A 14,324-nucleotide genomic window follows, 5' to 3' on the forward strand; every position below is an offset into this window, starting at 1 on the left:
AAATCTACATTGGCTAGGTGTGGTGGCACATACCTATAATCCCAGCTACTTGGGAGGCTGAGGTGGGAAGATCACTTGAGACCTGGGCAACAAAGCGAGACCCTGTCTCAAAAGAATAAAAAATCTACATTGAAGGTGCTCCTAAACTTCTTTTGTCATCTGTCATATCTATTAATATTAACTACCAATGATTTGTATATACTTTACATTATCTCCACTCCTTCTAAGAACATTACATAGTGTTATCTCCATTTTGAGAAAAGGAAATTGATCCTTAGAGAGCTACAGTCCATTTATTCACTTATTCATTTATTTATTTATTGAATAAATATTCATTAAAGCCTTTGTCATGTGCCAGTTTCCAGGTACTAGATTATATAGCTTATAAGTAATGGAATTAGAGTTAGAACTCTGACTATAAAACCAGTTCTGTTTTCTTAGTGCCAAGATAGCATTTGTCCTGTAACTCATTTACTGAGTGAGTAGTACTGATGTGAACAAATTAGATCATTTCTTTTGCCAAGGACCATAGATGTTCCCTAAACCCATGCTACCAATGGTCATAAGGATAATTAGGGAAAGGACCACTGAAAGATCATGTTAGTCAAGCCCTCTGGAAAAATGCCAGCAAGAATGTTTGGTCTTTATTGTCCTGTAAAGGATGGCCATTGCATTAATGGAGAAGATCCCTTCTCAAGCCTTGGAGAAAACCTAACTCTTTCTGCCTGTAGGTTTGAGAGAAGAGAATTGTCATATCTTTATATATCTTCATGAATTTTTCTTTTGTGGGTACATCCCAAGCAAATAACAATGACTTAAATGTGTTCAGGAAATGGCACATTTGTGCTATATGTTTGTTATGGACTCGGTTGGAATAAAATGACATTAAAGAAAATCAAACATTAAAAATACCTTCTTTATAAAGATCACAAGAATCATTTAAAAGCAGCTGAAAGGGAGAAATATCAATTGGGCAAAAAAAGAAATCATTTTTTTCAGAAATTGAATTACTATTTCTTTCACTGGAGGATTTTTGATAATGGAAGATAATTGTAAGTAAAGGTAATAGACTGAGGTGGGCGGCAAAGAGGACAGGCTTCGAGTCAGCCTCTTCTGGTTTCAGATTCTGGCCTCACCACTTAACCAGCTTGACCTTAGTCAGAGAGGTTTTTTTGAGCTAAGACTCATTTTTCTTCTCTTTAAAACCAAATCATAATGAATCCTTCATAGATTTGTTGTACAGATTAAATGAGATGGTATAAAAGTGCTTAGCCTAATCAGTGATATATAAACAATTGGTAGTTGTTGCTAGTGTTATTAACAAGATATGTTTTCATAATTTGACAGAACTTTTGAACTTCATGATTTGGACATTCTTCTATATAGTGCTAAAAGTCCTTCTCATTAAGAAACTGCTCCCTCAAATATAACTTCCGAAATTTCAACTGCCAGTATACTACTCTTATTGAACATATGAAACATTTCAATAAAACCACAAAAGTATTTTAACTGTAATTTTTTTAGACTGATTATTCCTTTCTGGTTAATTCTAGAATGACTTTCCAGTTTCTAATACTTTAATAATTTGAAGTTATATATAAAATGATTATATAAAGTTTGGCAATCTCTATATGTTTTTAGGGAACACAACAGTAGATGAGTTAATGATGAGACTCATGGCTGCAATGGAGATCTTCACAGCCCAACAACAGGAAGATATAAAGGACGAGGTAAGGTTATGCAGATCTTTAATAGGATTTTGATGAGATTTTAATAGGATTTTAATTTGTCAAATGATGATACATGCCTATGATATGATCGATAAATAAGGATGATGAAGATGCATTTCCAAATTTACCAAGGGTTTTTATGCTATGGAGTTTACCTTTCAGTCCATTCTTTTTATGACCCCAAGACCCAATAATTTGTTTTAATTTATGTACTATTTACACTTTGCTAGATTTGGGGTGGGTACAGGAAGTCGATTTGCAAGAAATTAGTTCAGAAGCATGTTTATAGAAGAAACTGTAGTCCAGGAAATTATGTCTACTATATGGATTTTATCACTCAGTTTTGTGGTCCTCTTACTCTTTTTAAATATTGAGATTAATTAGCAATAAACACATTTTACATTTGAATATATTTTTGAAGTACTGTGAGAATTAGCAAAAGATCTCCAGCATTCTGAATCTCTCAGCTTCCTTAACATATTCAGGTGTTTTCTCAACCTCCTAAACATATTCAGGTGTTATAGATAACATGAACATAGAACCTCAAATAAAATAATAATAAAAACATTATTGATGACAATAGTGTTCAATACTTACCTAGTATTTATCATGTGCTAGGCACTGTGCTAAGCACTAATCATCATCTCATATGATCCTCAAAATAACCCGTGAAGTTGTCTATCAATCAGTGTTCTGGCAGTAAATAGACACTTTTAAACAAGGTTATTTAAGAAGAGTTTAATAAGGTGACCATTTTTAAAGATGTGGGCAGGGTTTTCAAAAATCAACAGAAGAGGCTGGGCACAGGGGCTCACACCTGTAATCCCAGCACTTTGGGAGGCTGAGGTTGGTCGATCACTGAGTTCAAGACTAGCTTGGCCAACATGGTGAACCCCCATCTCTACTAAAAATACAAAAATGAGCTGGGTATGGTGGCGTGTGCTTGTAATCCCAGCTACTCGGGAGGCTGAGGCAGGATAATCACTTGAACCTGGGAGGTGGAGGTTGCAGTGAGCCAAGATCATGCCACTGCACTCCAGCCTGGGTGACAGAGTGAGAATATGTCTCAAAAAAATTATCAGCAGAAGATAATATAGACCCCAAGGCTAAAGGGAACCATTATCATCTCTAGGCCTGAAAGCCTAGGAGAGGGTGCTGTATGGAGAGGACTGCTTCTGACAGAGGCTTATAGCCAACCTTGGTGGCCTAATAGAGAGGAAAGTAGGAAATAGCTTCACCTTCCTTCTCTAATCTTCTGCTAGTATCCCTATTAATTTAGCCTAATTAGAAGCTGGAAGGTAGGAGAGCCTCCATGGGCAAAAAGCTGTGTAGAGAACATGGATCCTGAGGGGGTAAATGGCAGATAATCTAGCACAGATTGGTATGATTATCTATACTTTTCAGATGAGAACACTGAGAGTCAAAGTTAAGTAGATTTGCCCAAGGCCATATAGCTGGTAGGAGCTATAAATAATTATCTCAAGAAGTCATTATTACGTGGATCATTCAAGAAATTTCTGGATTTAGAAAATAGCCTTAAAATATGAAACAAATATTAGCATTTGTTAATTTGAGATGTTATGTTCACAGATATTGGTAAGATTATCATTTTTAATTTATGTGTTTTAAATTTCTCTTTAAAAGATTTCCCTAGAACAAGTAAGGGAGAGTTTTATTTCTGAACAATGATGAAAAGTTTCTAAGGATAGTTTTAATAGACTATCCTTTAGGTATTGCAAATGTGAAACATATAGACAATTTTAATATAGCCCTGAACTATTGTATTTTAGTTTATTTATCGCTGTACTACATTAAACTGAGAGCAAGAGTCATACCATATTCATCCTTGTAAGTCTGTCCCCTAACAGTGTACTTAAGACAAAGTCAGCACTTAGTAAATGTTTGTTAAGCAATTGAATAAATGAACATTTGAATTTACATAAAATAAAGTAACTTGAAAAAAAAATTTGGTTACAATGATATAAAACCTGGCCAGGGCCGGGGGGTGGCTCACACCTGTAATCCCAACACTTTGGGAGGCCAAGGTGGATGGATCACTTGAGCTAAGGATTTAAGAGACCAGCCTGGGCAACATGGTGAGACCCCATCTCTACAAAAAATACAAAAATTAGCCAGGGGTGGTGTTGCGTGCCTGTAGTCCCAGCTACATGGAGAGCTGAGGCTACAGGGAGCCATGTTCATGCCATTGTATTCCAGCCAGGGCAACAACGTGGGGCCCTGTAACAAGTATAGCCCGGCACAGTGGCTCACACCTGTAATCCTAGCAGTTTGGGAGGCCAAGACAGGAAGATGGCTTAAGGCCAGGAGTTTGAGATCAGCCTGGGCAACATAGCAAGGCCCCATCTCTACAAAAAAATTTTAAAAACATTAGCTGGGCATGGTGGTGCATGCCTGTAGTCCTAGCTACTCAGAAGGCTCAGGTGGGAGAATCACTTGAGCCCACGAGTTGAAGGCTGCAGTGAGCTATGCTTGCACCACTATACTCCAGTCTGGGTGACAGAGTGAGACCCTGTCTCTTAAAAACAAACAAACCAAAAAGATAAATTTTTAAATATTTTTTAAAAATGAAACCCAATATATCCACATTAACAAATATGAAAATTTGGAGCACTGTAATTAGTTTATAGAGTTTTAATGCTTTCTAGGTATCTTCTATTGCTATAAAAATATGGTTTATACTTTTTCTTAATAGTCAGTGTTTCATTTACTCTGAAGGAAAGGCATTCAGATATATGGTAGAAAGATGTTTATCTGTTACTCTATAAATTGACAGTGACATTTTGAAATAATGAAGTACTGTACTTAGTTAGGAATTTGTAATAATAGGTGTTTTGCCTTTCAAGATTACATTTATCCTGGAACAGAGGCATTGATTGACAATAATTCACTAAAAACATTCTTCAGCCATTTAAATCTTGAGTCTCATTAGTACCAGATTTACAGATTATGCTGTATAAGAATATGAATACACAATATTTGCATGCTTATTCCCAATTCATTTTTCCATCTTAATTTGTGTTCCCCATAATGCACTGGTAAAGAAATTGACTTTAATTCCTTTAATACTGAGCACAAAATTTAATATGAGGGTTACAGGAAAAATCCAATGCTCCGTATAATTGAAATTTTTATTGAAATTTAATTGCAAGGGGTAAGGATTTCTCTTTGTTTTTAGAGTGTCTTCATGAAAGTTATAGCTCAAGTTATAATAGAGTTCCTAAGAAAAGCATTTCTAGCTTTAAAGACTTCTTTTGGACTATACATAGACCATAATGATTTGGTAGCTGCTGAATATGTGACAAGAAACACTGTCCCTTGTAATTGTGAATTTGCCTTTATTTTTAAAAAATTAGAAATAAGACTTCACTTAAGTTTGAAATTAAAATTAAGTCAGTGAACAGGTTTGGAGGCTGGCTTCCTAGGCCTGAATTTATTTAAATTTAACTTTAAATTATATTCATCACTTTGATGATTCCATAGCACAACCGGAAATACCTATGTTTAAAACTTTTGTTAAATAAACCCAAGCCTGAACCATATTTATACACTGAATCACTCTTCAGTGGCCCAGAAAGGACTAACCTTTATATCACTGATTGCTCTATTTTTAACCAGGGTATATACATTATATGGATCTCTGTTTTTGACAGAACTGCCTATAGCTTTCTCTCTTAGACATTTTCATTAGTAGTATTAGTTTGGTTTTGTAAAGGTTTACAAAGTACCTACCAAGTACATATCACTGGATGAGGTCCTTGGGACAAAGAAATCTTTTGCTTTAATGAGGGGCTATTGGCAAAGAGTGGGTGAGGAGGAAAACAAGTATTACTACATTACAGTAGCGACATTTTAGAATCTATTTTTGCCTAAAGCCTGATTCCAAATAATAGATGCTTTCTAACATGTAAATGGATTGATTTTTTTTATATGCACTATTTTTTAAGCTACCTAGAAACCTCTGATAATCAAGAGTTTGTGATACTTAGTTCGTGATCTATTTATTGTTTCATTTGTTTATTCATTCAACACAAATTTGTTTATAATCCTCTATCCTGCTTGCAAGGATTACTCACTTCCAGGCTTACCTCTCTGATTAACTTGTATCTGAACAATAGCTCGGTAATTATCACAATCAAGATGTTGGAGATCAGGGCAGATTTCAAGGGCAGTTACATCATTCTCATCTCTAGGAATTCTAAGAATACATTAGTGGAACATGGGCAAAATATGCCAGAGGGGCATTCTAGGCTTATTTTAAAGGGTTCTAATTTAGGATTTAAAAACTGCATTGCCACACTGTAGGGAAGATAACGTTTATTACCTCACATCAGCCTTTTTGTTGCCAAAGGAAATTGTTGGCTTTGTTGTTTGCTACAAGTGTGTAACTTTTTCCCCTAAGCTTTGTCTTAGTCTGTTTTCAGCAGTGCATTCCTTTTCCTTTCCTTTGTTTAAAATCTCATCACCATCATACCCATTCTGTTTGCAGAGCTAACAATGACAAACAGAATACTGATTCTGGCTTCTGTTGCAGTTTGTTTTTTGTTGTTGTTGTTCTTGTTGGTTGTTTGTTTCATTTTTTGGGTACACAGTAGGTGTATATGTTTATGGAGTACATGAAATGTTTTGATACAGGCATGCAATGCGAAATAAGCACATCATGGAGAATGGGGTATCCATCTCCTCAAGCATTTATTCTTTGAGTTACAAACAATCCAATTACATTCTTTAAGTTATTTTAAAATATACAATTAAGTTATCATTGACTGTAGTCATCCTGTTGTGCTATCAAATAGTAGGCTTTATTCATTCTTTCTATTCTTTTTGTACGCATTAAACATCCCCACCTCCCCCCACCACCCTTCCCAACCTCTGGTAGCATCCTTTTACTCTCTATGACCATGAGTTATTGCTGTTTTCTTTAAAGCAGGAATAAATCATCTCAAGACAGAGAGAACAAAAACAATCTCTTGGTACAAAAATTAAAGCAAAACTTACTAAACAGACCTTTAAAAGGAGATTTTACTCTTAGTCTTTAAAAAATACACACACACACACGCTCATACATATATACATACACACACACACACACACACACACACACACACACCACTTCTTAAAGCTAGCAAAACTACTCACTGGTCAGTAGTTCTGTTAAGAGAATTTTCCCTGAGATAGCTGTATATAAATTTATACGTGAGATTAAAAATCCAAAAATACGATATTTTTAAACATTAGAATTCCACTGAAAATGCTAAAGTTATAAAAGTTCTAATATTTAAAAGTAACTTCAAGGAGAAAGGGCTGTGTTAACTGTTGATGATTAGGTTACTAAATGGTTAGCCAACCACACCATAGGTGCCTTTCTGAAGGTAGCTACATTCTGCTTAGAAAAATAGTTACTTATCCAGTGATTTTTCTCCTTTCTGAGGCCCAAATCACAGAAAATTAATTTCTCTCACTTTGATTTATGTATTCATTTCATAAATATTTATTGAGCTTTTAGTGTATACCAGACACTGTGTAGGGCCTAAGAACACAGCTGTGAGCAAGATAAACAAGGTCCTTAGGCTTACAACCCAGAAATTCCAATAAAGTCTATCAACTAATCAGGTGGATGAAGCCCAGGGAGCAACTAGCCAGGGTGAGCCAGACATGTTCTCAAGCTACAAGGCAGGTGGAACAGGTAAGAATGTAGATAATAACAGCTATTCTTCAGCTTCCTGCTACATGCTGGGTTCTTTCTTCTGGGGCAATGTTTCTCAGTGTGATTCCTGAACTACTGGAGTACCTATCTACTAAGATTCCCAAGCAGTTAGATATGAATAAGCAACAGGTTGATTTTTGTTCACATTTATTTCACATTTTGAATGTAAGATAAATTATATTCTTCCAAATCCCATTTAATTTATCATATCTGTTACAATTTATTAGACTATTAATAGATAATAAGGATTGATTGCATTGATTGTTTTGTCTTGGCAAGCATTCATTTAACAGAGGTGTTTGACTCTGACATCTGAACTTCATGTCATTCATATGTTATTGTCAGATTTACATTCATTTTTCCTTGCTTAAGTTAATTATATTCTTAGCTTCCCAAAATGGATCATGGCTCAACAATGGTTCATTGAAACATAAAAGTAATGATGAATATAGTATAATAAATAACTGCAAACCAGTACAAACTAGTGTAGTTCAAACTACAGTTAACTCTTAAACAACGTGGAGGTTAGGGTGTCAACTCTTGACACAGTCAAATGCAGGTATAACTTTTGACTCCCCCAAAACTTAACTACTAACAGCCTACTGATAACCAGAAGTCTTACCAACAATATAATCGATTAACATGTATTTTGTATGTTATATGTATTATATAGCACATTAATAGAGTGAACTAGAGAAATAAAATGTTATTAAGAAAATCCTAAGGAAGAAGAAATGTATTGCCTCTTCATTAAGTGGAAGTGGATTATCATAAAGGTCTTTGTTCTTGTCACCTTCACTAGAGCAGGCTGAGGAGAGGCGGAGGAGAGGTTGGCCTTGCTGTCTTAGAGGAAGCAGAGCCAAAAGAGGTAGAGGAGGTGAAAGAGGAGGCAGAAGAGGCAGGCACACTCTGTATAACTTCTATTGAAAAAACTCTCCATGTAAGTGGACTTACACAGTTCAGACCCTTGTTTAAGGGTCAACTGTAGTTCAACATTAGTATAGAAATAATTCAAAGAACTCCAGTACCAGTATAGAAGATGCCAAGGCAGCTGAATCTGAGTGTGATTATTTTCATACTAGTTTCCATAAAAGAAAATTTGATTAGGAAGTGAATATATAAAAATTGATCATATAAGAGAAAGAATCCATTTACCCCTAGTGTCAGTGTTTCTTAGAACATTTTTTGATAAAAGCATGAGCCCTTCAAAGTTTTTGCTTCATTATTAAGTAAAGCCTAATGATCTACCTCTCTGTTAAATCAATAGAATTTTTTTCAGAACAGAAGAAAAATAATATCACTAAAGTAAAAAATCTATTGCTAAAAGCAGAGAAGATGCAAAATCCCAGAGGAGAAATTGTTTATAAGTACACTCAAGGTAAAAATGGATGCAAACCCTGCTATTGCCAAGAAACTTGTAAAGCCAGCTGCAAAATTGGCCATAAGAAGCTAATGCTCAAAAGAGACAGCAGGCTGGGTGCAGTGGCTCACGTCTATAATCCCAGCACTTTGGGAGGCTGAGGTAGGAGGATCACTTGAGCCCAGGAGTTTGAGACCAGCCTGGGCAACATGTGGAAACCCCATCTCTACAAAAAATAGGGAAGAAAAATTAGCCAAGTATGGTGGTGCATGCCTGTAGTCCCAGCGACTTGGGAGGCTAAACTGGGAGAATTGCTTAAGCTCAAGAGGTCAAGTATGGTGGTGCATGCCTGTAGTCCCAGCGACTTGGGAGGCTAAACTGGGAGAATTGCTTAAGCTCAAGAGGTCAAGTATGGTGGTGCATGCCTGTAGTCCCAGCGACTTGGGAGGCTAAACTGGGAGAATTGCTTAAGCTCAAGAGGTCAAGGCTGCAGTGAGCTGTGATTGCACCACTGCACTCCAGCCTGGGCAAGAGTAAGACCCTCTCTGAGAGAGAGAGAGAGAGACAGAGAGAGAGAGAGAGAGAGAGAGGGAGAGAGGGGGAGGGAGAGGAGAGAGAGAGAGAGAGAGAGAGACAGCAGAGTAAGTTCTTGGGTTAAATACTTCATCAAATGACACTGTTGGATGGCATATGCAATGGTAATGGGGTGGTCAATGGAAGAGTGATAACTATACTGTGAACACTACTAGAGAGATACTTTACAGTTGGATGAAACTACTAATGTGTGCAAAGTAAGAATCAGTTCTTGTCATATGTGCTGTATGAATGTTGAAGAGGTGGGAGTAGTCATCACTCTTTATTCTGTTATCAGTGAGAAATATATATTACAGAAGTTTTTCACTTAGTGATTATTTTGCAAGCTGAGTTAAATTTTAAAAGATGAGGCAGAATCAGTACTGTTGACTAACTACTTCAAAGGACACCACAAAGAAAGTGAAAGTACAACCCACAGATTGGGAGACAATTACTGTAAATCATTAATCTAATAATAAGGGACTTGTATCTGGAATATATAAAGAACTCTTACAACTCAATAACAAAAAGACAAATTATCCCAGCAACAACTGGCAAAGGCTTTGAAAAGACATTTCTCCAAGGACGATATACAAGTGGCCAATAGCACATGAAAAGAAGCTCAACATTATTACTCACCAGGTGACTGCAAATCAAAGCCACATGAGGTACCACTTCATACCTGCTACAATTTGTAGAATCAAAAAAGTCATCAGGGGCCCGGCGCAGTGGCTCACTCCTGTAATCCCAGCACTTTGGTAGGCCGAGGTGGGCAGATACTTGAGGCTGGGAGTTTGAGACCAGCTTGGCCAACATAGCGAAACCCTGTCTCTACTTAAAATATAAAAATCTTTGCTGGGCATGGTGGCACGCACATGTAGTCCCAGCTACTTAGGAGGCTGAGGCAGGAGAATCACTTGAACCTGAGAGGCAGACGTTACAGTGAGCCGAGATCACGCCACTACACTCCAGCTGGGCAACAGAGCAAGTCTCTGTCTCAAAAAAAAAAAAAAAAAAAGTCGTCAGGTAACAACAAATGTTAGCAAGGATGTGGAGACATCTGAACCCTCATTGGCTGCTAGTGGGAATGTAAAATGGTGCAACAGCTTTGGAAAACAGTCTGGCAGCTCTTCAGTTGATTAAATGTAGTTACCATGTAATCCAGCAATTCCACTCCTAGTTATATACTCAAGAGAAATGAAAACCTGTGTCCATGTAAACATTTGTACATGACTGTTTATAGTAGCATTATTCATAATAACCAAAAGGTGGAGGCTGAGCACAGTGGCTCATGCCTGTAATCCCAGCCCTTTGGGAGGTGGAGGCACATGGATTGCTTGCAGTCAGGAGTTTAAGACCAGCCTGGGCCACACAGAAAAACTCCCATCTCTATGAAAAAAAATTTTTAATTATTTAAAAATAATAAATATTATTATTATTTTTAATAGAGATGGGGTCTCGCTATTTTGTGCAGGCTGGTCTTGAACTCCTGAGCTCAAGAGATCCTCCCACCTCAGCTTTCCAAAGTGCTGGGATTACAGGTGTGAGCCACCATGCCCAGCCTAGAAATAATAATTAATTTTAAAATTGTTTTGGCCAGGCACGGTGGCTCATGCCACCATGAGCAGGCCAAGGTAGGCAAATTGCTTGAGCCCAGGAGATCAAGATCCTATCTCTACAAAAAATGGGATATGAAAGCTAACCTACAGGTCAAAACAGGAGTCATTAAACTGGATATAAATAACCTTTGTGAAATATCGCAAACAATATCAATTACCTTCTACTGTTTAGAAACTATCATTAGTATTATTTAAATGTTATGTTTCATTTTTATTATCTAAAAGTTATGATCTTAAAAATTTTCCTAAAGTTTGTGGTTTGCATCTGGGTGAGTATCATGTACTCAGTATTAAAGAAATTAATGTCAGCTTCTTTACCAATGAATTATAGGGAACACAAATTAAGATGAAAGAGTGTACTGGAAATATGCATGCAGGTATTTTGCATTCACATTATTATGCAACATAATCTGTAACTCTGATACTAACAAGACTCAACTGACGCAGAAAAAAAATTGGCCAAAATCCACACCCTTTCATGATAAAAACACACAATTAACTAGGAAAAAAAGGGAACTTCCTCAGCATAATAAAGCCCACATATGAAAAACCCACAGCCAACATCGTACTCAATAGTGAACCACTCAAAGCTTTTCTTCCAAGATCAGGAAAAAAGCAAGGATTCCAACTTCCCTGCTGCCTTTTGACATAGTACTGTAACTTCTAGCCAGGGTAGGAAAAAGAAATAAAAGGCATACAGAATTGGAAAGGAAGAAGTAAAATTATCTCTATTTGCAGATGGCATGATCTTATATGAGAAAACCCTAGAGATTCCACACCAACAAAAAAACTGAGCTTAAAACAAAGTCAGCAAACTTGCAGGATATGAAATTAACCCATACGAATCTATTGTATCTCTGTACACTAGCTGCAAGGGATCTGAAAGATACAAACAAATGGAAAAACATTTCATGCTCAAAGGTAAGAAGAATCAATATTGTTAAAATGGCCATACTGCCCAAAGCAATTTATAGATTCAGTGTTATTCCTATTAAACTACCATTGAGATTCTTCACAGAACTAGAAAAAAACTTTTAAAATACATATGGGGGCCAGGCACAGTGGCTCACGCCTGTAATCCCAGCATTTTGGGAGGCCGAGGCGGGTGGATCACCTGAGGCCAGGAGTTTGAGACCAGCCTGACCAACATGGTGAAACCCTGCTTCTATTAAAAATACAAAAATTAGCCAGGCATGGTAGCAGGTGCCTGTAATCCCAGCTACTTGGGAGGCTGAGGTAGAAGAATCACTTGAACCTGAGAAGCAGAGGTTACAGTGAGCCAAGATCTCACCACTGCACTACACCCTGGGCAACAGAGCAAGATTCTGTCTCAAAAAAAAATATTCATATGGGACCAAAAAAAAGAGCCTGAATAGCCAAAGTAATCCTAAGCAAAAATAACAAAGATGGAGGGATTATGCTACTTGACTTCAAACTATACTACAGGGTTGCAGTACCCAAAATAACATGGTACTGGTACAAAAACAGACACATAGACCAATGGAACAGAATAGAAAACTCAGAAATAAGACCGCACACCTACAACTACCTGATGTTTGACAAAGCTGACAAAAACAAGCAATGGGTTAAGGACTCCCTATTCAATAAATGGTGCTGGGATAACTGGCTCACCATATGCAGAAGATTGAAACCGGACTCTTTCCTTACACCATATACAAAAATTAACTCAAGATAGATTGAAGACTTAAATGGAAAACCCAAAACTATAAAAACCCTAGAAGACAACCTAGGCAATACCATTCAGGACATAGGCATGGGCAAAGCCTTCATGACAAAAATGCCAAAAGCAATAGCAACAAAAGCAAAAATTGACAAATGGGATCTAATTAAACTAAATACCTTCTGCAGAGCAAAACACACATCAGCAGAGTAAACAGACAACCTACAGAATGGGAGAAAATTTTTGCAAACTGTACATCTGACGGAGGTCTAATATCCAGCATTTATAAGGAACTTAAATTTACAAATAACAACCCCATTAAGAAGTGGCCAAAGGGCACGAACAGACACTTTTCAAAAGAAGACATACATGCGGCCAACAATTATATGAATAAAAATCACAGCATCACAAGTCATTAGAGACATGCATACCAAAACCACAATGAGATACCTTCTCACACCAGTCAGAAAAATAGATGCTAGCGAGGTTGCAGAGAAAAGAGAGCGCTTACACACTTAGTGGGAGTGTAATTTAGTTCAACCATTGTGGAAGACAGTGTGGCAATTCCTCAGAGACCTACAGGCAGAAATGCCATTCGACTCAGCAATCCCATTACTGGGTATTTACCCAAAGGAATATAAATTGTTCTGTTATAAAGACACTTGCATGTCTATGTTCATTGCAACACTGTTCACAATAGCAAAGACATGGAATCAACCTAAATGCCCATCAATGGGAGACTAGATAAAGAAAATGTGGTACATATACACCATGGAGTACTATACATCCATAAAAAAGAATGAGATAACCCACAGAATGGAAGAAAATATTTGCAAATTATATATCTGATAAGGGTTTAATATCCAGAATATATTAAATATATTAACTCCTACAACACAACAACAGAAAATTAAACAATTCAATTAAAAAATCGGCAAAAGACTTGAATAGACATTTCTTCAAAGATATACAGATGACCAACAAGCTCATGGAAAGATGCTCAATGTCAGTAGTCTTTGGGGAAATACAAATCTAAGCCACAAATAAGATGCCACTTCATACCTAGAAGGATGGCTATAATTTTAAAAATGGAACATAAGAATTTATGAGGATATAGACACAAATTTAGAACCCTTGTACATTGCTGATTGGGATGTAAAATGGCAGCTGCTATGGAAAACAGTTTGTTGACTACTCAAAAAAAGTTAAATATAGAGTAACCATTTGAACCAGGTATTCCACTCCTGGCCATATACCCAAAAGAACTGAAAACAGGGACTCAAATAGGTATTTGTGCCTGAAAGTTCATTGCATCATTATTCATAATAGCCAAAAAGTGGAAATAATCCAAATATCTATCAACAGATTAATGGATAAAAATATGGTATATCCATACAATGGAATATTATTTAGCCTTAATAAAGGATTGAAGTACTGATAAATGCTGCAACATAAATGAATCTTGAAAATATGCTAAGTAAAATAAGCTAGACACAGAAGGACAAATGTATGATTCATCAATAGGCAAATTTTTGAAAACAATCAAATAGGCAAATTTATGGGGACAGAAAGTAGATTTGAGTTTGCCAGGAACTAAAGATGTAGGGTAAATTGGGAAGTTATTGCTTAATGGGTA

At 36.6% G+C, this 14,324-nt stretch overlaps 1 protein-coding gene across 4 annotated transcripts in view; it reads left to right on the forward strand.

Annotated features, from left to right (window-relative positions):
- The window catches only part of FAF1 (Fas associated factor 1), a 520,728-nt gene that overhangs the window by 424,850 nt on the left and 81,554 nt on the right, over positions 1-14,324 (forward strand). For all 4 annotated transcript variants that reach the window (XM_001137725.6, XM_054666796.2, XM_063780489.1 and 1 more), the window contains one exon: positions 1,642-1,730. In XM_001137725.6, the coding sequence (XP_001137725.1) occupies positions 1,642-1,730 (89 nt within the window). The remainder of the gene's footprint in view (positions 1-1,641; positions 1,731-14,324) is intronic.

This window comes from Pan troglodytes, chromosome 1, assembly GCF_028858775.2.
Source record: "Pan troglodytes isolate AG18354 chromosome 1, NHGRI_mPanTro3-v2.0_pri, whole genome shotgun sequence".
NCBI classification, from domain to species: domain Eukaryota; kingdom Metazoa; phylum Chordata; class Mammalia; order Primates; family Hominidae; genus Pan; species Pan troglodytes.